General features: G+C 37.2%; 2 protein-coding genes across 2 annotated transcripts in view; one reads left to right on the top strand and one right to left on the bottom strand.

The window, feature by feature from the left end:
- The first annotated feature begins 1,651 nt into the window (after positions 1–1,651).
- mtm (phosphatidylinositol-3-phosphate phosphatase) lies at positions 1,652–6,125 on the top strand. The gene is made up of 10 exons (XM_011508151.1): positions 1,652–1,798; positions 1,993–2,201; positions 2,318–2,434; positions 2,907–3,359; positions 3,549–3,996; positions 4,076–4,251; positions 4,338–4,445; positions 4,630–4,814; positions 4,922–5,126; positions 5,694–6,125. Exons 2-10 carry the CDS (start codon positions 2,076–2,078, stop codon positions 5,844–5,846), a joined length of 1,971 nt encoding a protein of 656 aa, XP_011506453.1. The 5' UTR covers positions 1,652–1,798; positions 1,993–2,075; the 3' UTR covers positions 5,847–6,125.
- Positions 6,126–7,582: 1,457 nt separating this feature from the next.
- Positions 7,583–9,413, bottom strand: part of LOC105359095 (nose resistant to fluoxetine protein 6) — a 12,062-nt gene continuing 10,231 nt past the window's right edge. The window contains exons 11-13 of the mRNA XM_011495574.1: positions 9,342–9,413; positions 8,029–8,171; positions 7,583–7,834 (exon numbers count right to left, since the gene is read on the bottom strand). The exon at positions 9,342–9,413 is cut by the window's right edge and continues 85 nt beyond it. Of these exons, the coding sequence (XP_011493876.1) occupies positions 7,715–7,834; positions 8,029–8,171; positions 9,342–9,413 (335 nt within the window). The 3' untranslated portion in view covers positions 7,583–7,714. The remainder of the gene's footprint in view (positions 7,835–8,028; positions 8,172–9,341) is intronic.

The following is a 9,413-nucleotide window of genomic DNA, read 5'->3' as shown; positions in this document are numbered from 1 at the left end:
TCTTTATCGATGATTTTTTTCACTTAAAAGTTAACTCTTAGATTTCATTAAAAAGTTCCATCGTGTCGTAACAATGACTATGTAATTACATGATTTAATTACTAGAGGAACTTTGTACTCTATGCCGAGAATTTTTGAACCTCAATTTAATAACATTATATAACAAATTATATGTACATATAAGTTTACATTGACAAAAGATTTATTATAATATAAGGCATTGAGAATTTGATATTAAACTCAAACAATCAATAGATATAAGTAATATTTTTTTTTATTTACTTCTAATATATATGTAATAACAGGGAGACTATTTTTTTTTTTTTTTTTTTTTTTTTAACGAGACTTTAAATTGAATGACATTAGGTAAAAAGCATTAGCGAATACCGTAAGCTTTGACATTATTTTACAACTTTTTACTATTAGTTAAAAGCAAAGGCTTGAAATACGTTTTAAACAATAATTGTACTCGTCAAAAAAGATAATAATTGTACGACGATAAAGTGCAAAGAAAAAAAATTTTATAAAAATATTTTTAAATTAATTCGATATATCGGTGAGAATGGCGATGTTTACGTAGAAAATCTAATCAATAGTTCGATGAATGTTAACATTATTTATTATATCGACATATTGTTTATTAAAAATTAAAATCCAGAACAACGACAATTATGCTGCTGCTGCTGCTGCTTTTGTTGCTGTTATTGTTAGTTAGGAATTATGTGAAATGCGAGCCATTGTTGAAGCCAATGATTTTTATTGTGCTGTAAGATTCAATAAAATCCAGCAAATCTGGGGGCAGATATGATGAATTGACATTGGCCGATGGAGCTCTCTTGGTCGACTTAAGGGCTGCAGCACGGGTACTTTTCACTATCAGCGATCTAATAAAATAAATTCGATGAACACGTGTATTAAAAGTTTCAAAGTCCATTACTTTTGTATCCAAGTGTCGTGTGTTGGGCGGCGGATGATGGATAAGTGAAAGAGGCGAGAACCACCGAGCCCCCGAGCTGCCTCCCGGTGTATAATAATCATGAGCCATTGGCTGTTAAATGGGGAGAGTAGGGCACCGGGTAATTACGTAGTGCGTAGCAAGAGGTAGATTATGCGAGCGAGAGACGGGCGTCGAGGAGGCTCCTACGTCTCGTGGTGGTGGCAGCACATTTTTCCATTTTTCGCGCGGAGGGTAACGGCGAACGGTCGAAGCAGCAGATTCTTCGAGTTTTGAAAATTGTGTCGCCATCTGCCAGCGCGCGATCCGAGAATACGTGGAAAATGATGGGGCTGCATCTGTCAAACGCCAGTCCACTTGACAGCATCAGCATTTTGAATAACGAATTTTCCGCAATTGGTCCTCATAGAGGTTAGTTGGCTGTGCGAAGCAGCTCGGACGTTATTTAAAAGGCGTTGCGTCGATTTTTCGGACTTTCCGATGGGAAGAGCTTCGAGGGCGTGGCACTTGAATCGCAGACTTATCAATTTATTAAATCACGTACATACAATTATTGCATTCTAGTCTGTCGTTATTGTTAATCGAGGCTTTCATCTATTTAGTTATTTATTTATTTATTTCTTTTTTTTTTTTTTTTTTTTTATAGTCAAGGATGTACGGACTTATTTAAAGACTACTGAGCGTATTATTGGGCATTCCAAGGCTTTTCGTGCGCAGCTTATAATCAACGACGAATCGTTCAATGTGCCTTAATCGATTTTTGAGGTTAGAATTTTATGTTTAGCGAGGAGCGTTTGTCGAGAAGGACGTGGACTCAATAGCTGGATATTAATTTCACAGATTGTGCGTTGAGGTTTAGTAAAAAACAAAAAACAATAAACAAAAAAACAAAAAACAAAAATTAAAAACAAAGAGAGAGAGAGAGAGAGAATAGGCCTTCGATTAACCCGAATGCCCGTGATTGCTATTTGAATAGGACCTTACGAGACAATTGTAGGTTAACGTTTAAAAAACCGATTGTTACTTTTTCATTACAGATTCAAGCGAATAGAGTGCCAATTGTAGCGTATAATGCCACTGTTAAAGAGATAAGCATTCGTGGAAGAGAACGATCGTCAGTATGGAGAAGAGAGGGAGCGCTGAGCTTCTGAACGTCGAACAGAGTAATTCCAAAAATGCCAGTTCCGATTCGCTCAACTCTGACAGTAAAAGCAGCTCGCTTAATTCTAAAATAGGACAAGAATCGGTAAATATCGTTCATTTGACAAATATCTCAATGCGTACTGACTGCTCTGTCGAGAATCGCATGGAAATAATGATATCTTTACCTTTAAATGCTCCACTTACTTATGCAAAATATAGGAAAGTTGGGAAAAGGCGTCTCGTTCGAAGAGCTTTTCGACAAGCTCGACTTCAACGGATAATAATATCATTTCGGCTCTAGAAACTAATAAAGAGAATCAAGGAAAAGAGGATTTGGTAAAACTGTTGTTAAGTAAAATAGTTAATGGAAAGTTTTTGCTTTGCTTTTGTTGTCAAAGTCACTTGTTTAAAACTTTTTTATTATAATAGTAGCTTGTTGAGTTTAGGTACTACGGCTTTAAATAATTCTGTAGTACGGACAAATATTGCGCATGATATGTGAGTATGTGGATTGACGAGGAATGCCAATTACATGAAATTGTCAATTTTAATTGCCATGCCGTGGTATTATTTTCTTTCTTCTTTTTTTTTTTTTCTTTTTCCTTACCTTTTTCTTCTACACTTCCTTTTACATTTACACCTAACTAGAGAATACACCGCCCCGAATAGAATAGAATAATGAATTTATGTTTTTCACTGTACCTTTATGTAAATTTCATTTTCCGTAACGGACTACCGAATCAAATGTATGGAAACGTAGCATGTTGCTATGCATGTGACAAACCATTTAATCGCACTTTTTATTTAGAATTTAACTGGAAACGAGACGGGACCGCCGCTTCTCAATGGCGAACGTGTTCAAGGTGTTGCCCGCGATGTCACATACCTGTGTCCCTACTCAGGACCAGCCCGAGGAGTGCTCAGTGTCACAAACTACAAGCTACATTTTCGCAGCATCGATAGAGAAACTCCTTATGTGGTTGATATGCCCTTGGGAGTCGTTAGTAGAATCGAGAAAGTCGGCGGCGCATTAAGTAGGGGTGAAAATTCTTATGGAATAGAAATCTTTTGCAAAGATATGAGAAATCTGAGATTTGCGCACAAGCAGGAAAATCATTCCAGACGAAACGTTTTTGAAAAGCTGCAGCAGTATTCCTTCCCTTTGTCGCACAATATGCTTCTCTTTGCTTATGAGTATTCCGAAACCTTTCCGGATAATGGTTGGAACGTGTATGAACCAATCGCCGAACTTAAACGTATGGTAAGCACAATTGCCGCCGCCGCTGCCGCTGCCGCTGCTCCGCTAATATAAATAAATAAATAAATAAATAAATAAATAAATAAGTAAATAAATAAAAATGAAAAGAAAAAAGAAAAAAGAAAAAAAAAAATCATGCAAAAGAAAGGCTGACTTTTGAGTATCGCAACTAGTATCGCATCTTATTTTCAGGGAATAAACAATGACATGTGGAAGATATCAAAGATAAACGATCTATATTCGATATGCGATAGTTATCCGGGGGTTTGGGCAGTCCCAACAGCAGCGACCGACGAAGATCTCCAGTCGTCGGCAGCGTTCAGGAGCAGAGGTAGGCTCCCGGTCCTCTCCTGGATCCATCCGGAAAGCCAGGCGACTATAACACGTTGCGCCCAGCCACTTGTCGGAGTCGGGGGGAAGAGAAGCCGCGAAGACGAGAGGTACATACAGTTAATAATGGATGCCAATGCCCAAAGTCACAAGCTCATTATAATGGACGCACGGCCAATGGCTAATGCCGTAGCGAATAAAGCCAAGGGTGGCGGTTACGAAAGCGAGGATGCTTATCAGAATAGCGAGGTTGTCTTTCTTGACATTCACAATATTCACGTGATGAGGGAAAGTCTGAGAAAGTTGAAAGGTAGGTTAGAGTTTTTGGTATTAGCGCGTGGTCGCGTGCTAATGATCCATGGCGAATAATGCGAATGATTTTACGGCAGAATTGTGTTTCCCGACTATCGACGAAACCCGGTGGCTATCGGGCTTGGAGTCAACGATGTGGCTAAAGCACATCAAATGCATCCTCACTGGAGCGGTGAAGATAGTTGCCAAGGTCGAGACTCACAAGACTTCCGTATTGGTTCATTGTTCCGATGGCTGGGACAGAACGGCACAGGTTCGTAAACGTAAAGTTTTTCGCCTCCTCTCGTCGCATCCCGCGATCTAAATAATCCATCGATTAATCATCAATGCCTTACGCAGTTGACGGCCTTGGCGATGCTGTTGTTGGATCCGTATTATCGAACCATCAAAGGCTTTGAGGTTTTAATAGAGAAGGAATGGCTTAGCTTTGGTCACAAATTTCAACAGGTAAATAATAAGTAATGCAAATAATACAAATAATGCATATAGTAGTAGTAGTAGTAAGTAGTAGTAGTAGTAGTAGTAGTAGTAGTAGTAGTAGTAGTAGTAGTAGTAGTAGTAGTAGTAGTAGTAGTAGTAGTAGGTCCCTATCGCGGTAATGCTTATTTGAATTGTCCTTTGAAATAATCAGAGAATCGGTCACGGCGATGAGCATCATAGCGACGCGGATAGATCGCCGGTCTTCGTTCAATTTATCGATTGCGTTTGGCAAGTGAGCCAGCAGTTCCCAAATGCCTTCCAATTCAACGAGCACTTTTTAACAACGATATTGGATCATCTTTATTCCTGCCGCTTTGGCACTTTCTTGTGCAGCAGGTATATCATCAATATAATTTGGATTTTCAAGCAAATGAATAAATCGCCACGTCTTCGTACGTCGCCTATAATAGCCTATAACAGCCAACGCCTATAATACGTTTCAGCGAAAGGGAAAGGGTGCAAGAGAGATTGAAGGAGAGAACGGTGTCCCTTTGGTCTTACATCAACAATCAAATACCGTTTTATCAAAATCCTCTTTACTGGGATGGTCCGAATCATCAGCTAGTTTTAATACCGATTGCCAGTATGCGATACATCAAACCATGGAAAAGCTTTTACTGTAGATGGAATCCCAGTATGCGACAACAGGTAAATTAATGTCACTATTATAAAGGCTTTTAAAATCTAACGCGAATTGCCGATGTCATTGATGATTATCGGCAAATAATAACAACGATAATAACGATAATGATAATGATAACGATAATGATAACGATAATGATAATGATAACGATAATGATAACAATAATGATAATAATAACAATAATAATAATAATAATAATATTTGAAAGCTCGCTCTGGTTAAGGGAGTATTTTATTACTCTTCAGTGCCTTCACGACCTATCGCCCCTCCATTATTCAACGCGTCAATATTATCATAAGACATAATATTAGCTATTTAAGCTCAACGTAAATTTTCAACTTTTCAATTATAATGATTCGCGTGAGACAAATTTTGACAAATTTTTGTCGATTCGACAATGTTATTATTTATCGCTTGGAGCTTTAAAGCTAACCAGATGCCGCTCGATTAATATATATAATTGACCTCACGCCGCGGATAGCCACTTTACGAGTGGTGAGTTCCATGTGGACTCGACTCACTGGACAGGCCGAGTCAGAGTCAAACTCAAGTTTAACAACCTCTTCTTGCAGGATCCCGTCTACCAGCGAACGCGCGAACTTCTAGTCCAGAAGGAGCAGTTGAAGAAAAAGGCGGAGGAGTGTCGGCGCGAGCAGGCCAGCCGCACAAATCGCACCCTCAACTCCTCGGCGCCGCCCCGGCTCCACTCGCCCGTCCATTCTTAGCAGTGTCCGGTCGACCAGCCCCGCCTCCTCCTCACCTGCAGCTTTGTAAATGAGCCTTAGACCCTCGAACCTGCACCCGCGCCAACATGCAAATGCATTACGGACAAGAATCTATCGCATTGTGATTTTATCGCGCAAAGCGACACTCGCTCGTCTAACTGAATCGACCGTCGCCTTTTGTACAAAGCGCCACTCTGTAAAACTTTTATCCCATTAATGTTAAAAGGAAGATACGATTGGTAGAGCAAGAGCGTAGTAAAGCACTTTTTTGTGGATCTTCAGCATGTATGTGTATATATATATATATATATATATATATATATTGAAATCATAATTAGTAAAAATAAGAAAGAAAGAAAGAAATAAATAAATAAATAAATAATAATAATGATAATGATAAAGCATCCCATCGACGCGTGCTCAAGAATTTCGGACGTTAAAGATTTTTACTTTATTTTCTTTTTATTTATTTATTCCTTTTTTTTTTTAAGTTACTCTCATTATCAACTTATTTATATACGGATGATGATAGGGCGAAAATTGAAAAAATTGAATAATATTAGACAACGTAAGGGAAAGAAACTATTAGCTTGGGATAGTTATAAGCTGAAATGATAATAGCTTAAGTCTTCGCCGACACGACACCCGAATATTAATCGCTTTCCAACTGCATTCTCTTTTGTTTTCACTTTACTGGTGTTCTCTGCGCAGTTGTGCATACGCGATGTTTCTCTTTTATGAGGTAGAAAGTCGTGAGTGGACTTTACGTAATTTGGAAAAATAGCCTTAACAATATTGCTGCTCTCGCGTGTGTTCCTAAGTCAAGATTATTGATTAGTAAGTACACATGGATGATGAAGTATCGATAATTTAAAAGGATCACGACATTGTCGAGAAGCGCTTATGTTATACAATCGAACTCATTTACAAAATATTTACTTTTTTACATTCGACTTAATGCAATTTAGAGATAAGCAAGAGCCTTTTGTCCTTGAGAAGGTGATTTTCCATTTTACCATGACTTTCGTCATAAAATTGATAATCATAATAACGTTAACTTGGTAACTAATTGTTTGTTCGCTGTCGCGTCGGTCGTTAATGTTTCTTCCTCGATCATCACTTTTTTTACTTTTCGACTCAAGATTTTGGTTTTTTGCAAGCTCGATAAGGGATTGAGGGAAGGAGGAGAGCCTTTAGGAATGTGATAACAAAAAAATTTGTTTTTTAATTTTAACTTATGCCGTCACGTTATATGTTCATCGAAATCGCTTAATTTTTTTATTTATTTATTTTTTTTTTTCTATTCTCCAAGTCTCGCAATTTCGTAAACAAGGAACGCTAATCTAGCTAATCCAGAGCATTCATCGTTCTCTGAATTGTCCGATCATTCGTTCAGCAAGCGCGCGTGCTCTTTTATAAAGCGAATAGTAAAATTTGCTCGATTACCATTTTAAATGAATGATGACAGTGTATCGTATGCGTATATATGTTGTTAATTGCGTATGAAAATTTTCAGCTAATATTACATTGACGTCCAGCTTAACATTAAAATTACCTATGAGTAACGAAGGAAGTTTAATTAAATTATCGTAAAAAAATCCTCTAATCTTTATTAGTATTTTTCAATTGTATATTTCAGAGTAATTTCAGAGATTTATTCTCTATCGTGAAATGACAACTGGAGGAAGAAAATTTTTGTTTATACATATATATATATTATTTTTTTTTTGTTCTTCTTTTTTTGTTATCAGAAGCCGTTTTACGCGCGCTTAGCGTTGACTTTAATGAATCTCTTCTTATCGTTGATTGCTCTCGCTATTTTAATTGTAGCGAGATAAAAGGAAGAACGAAAAAAACGAAGCCATGTATCATCGCTTTCTGACGCTGATGAACGAACGCATCAACAAAACCGTCGGCGTCTCCAACATCAGAGATAATACGTATGAGCACAGATACGTCATCATCAGATTGCCCATGAATATTGCCCCCTATTGAAATACAAAATAGAAAAAAATGTTTATATTAAATACGGTCGACTTATGTGTATAATTTTAATTAGTTGAGCAATAAAGTATTAACAAACAAACAAAACAAAAACAAAAAAAAGATCGAAAACATGACAAGAAACAAACGTAAAAGAAAAAAAATAGAAATACAATGATACTATGTGTGATGAGCTTACGTTTGGCAATGTATCCACGTGGACAGCCGTCTCGCTTTGCAGATAAATTGAATTAATTAAAAATGGATTAAGTAGATAAGCGCAGTACGTCAGTCTACTTAGCGGAATCCAGGCCTTAAAACAAAGTATTTTGTTCACAATTCCTGAAATGCACGTTCGTAATATTAGCCGATACATTGTCGAGCTTATGATGTCTTTAATTGGCATTGTCTATTTAATAAAAATTCTCTATGATAATTATCGAGCAGTTTCGTACAAACTCCTCTGTAACACTTAGGTGTAAGGGATTTTTGAAGGATTGTTAAACTCCCGCTAAGTTGGATCAGTAGTCCGATGTAATGGTAAATTTGTCAAATAAAAGTTGATTATGCTTAATCGTACTTAACATTGTATAATGCATTATTACGAGAGCTATTTTTTATTATTATATTGGAAACAAGTTACAATTATTACATAATCGTCTATGATTTTAGATTTTACATTAAACATACAGTCCACTTATGGCCAATTTTTCAATTAGTCGATAAAAAAAAACATGGCACATACAAGTATTTAGCAATATTTTGACTGACTTCTAATGAGTGTCGTAAAGTAAGTAAATTAAATTAGTGGTGAAGTTAAAATCATTGGCAGAGCTACAGCGTTGAATGGAAATTATTATGTTATTATTTTAGTTTTTCATGGTCGTACGCGCGAATAAACAAAAAAAAAAAAAAAAAAAAAAAAAAAAAAATAAGAAAACAAATCGAGCGTTAAATTTGCTTTTAAATTTATCAAAGCAAAATTACTGATTATTCAAACATGATTTATTAGTCTTATGTAATGAAATATCAAGCACGTGAATTCGTCCAATTGAATATTAGAAATTTTAATCCACTTACTACTACGTTTTAAAAAAATTTATTAACTAATTTATCATTGAAATTGAAAATTCTCGAAAACATCGTACTTTCTATCGATGTATTTGCTAAAAGTACAAAGTCTAATTCTTGCCCCCCGCCCTCCCTTTCCTATTCTCCCCCATTAGATAAACCACGATATTTCGTCTCATGTTCGTCTGGATCAGCCGGCCTGATCATCGCCTCCTTCTTTTACGCTCAACATCAATGGAGCAATCGTGAGCGAAGAGAGAGGCTAACATCAATCTGTAATCATTTGGCTCGCGACGACTCGAATGATCTATAAGCAAACGTGACGGCTTTCTCGGCGTCCAAGCCGACGATCACGCAACAGGCAAAAGCCACTTGGATACTCGTGCACGCACGAGTTAAGGAAGTGAAAAATTGGAAAGGTGGCGTGAGTGGGTGTTATACCACCGTGTCTGGTGCAACAAGCGACGAGGAGCCAAGAGAGTCCGATGGCCCAGAGGGTCCTGCTGCAGGCGA

This window comes from Ceratosolen solmsi, unplaced genomic scaffold (genome assembly GCF_000503995.2).
Source record: "Ceratosolen solmsi marchali unplaced genomic scaffold, CerSol_1.0 scaffold1, whole genome shotgun sequence".
Taxonomy (NCBI): domain Eukaryota; kingdom Metazoa; phylum Arthropoda; class Insecta; order Hymenoptera; family Agaonidae; genus Ceratosolen; species Ceratosolen solmsi.
The sequence above is the reverse complement of the archived record's forward strand: the minus strand, read 5'-3'. Positions and strand labels throughout refer to the sequence as shown.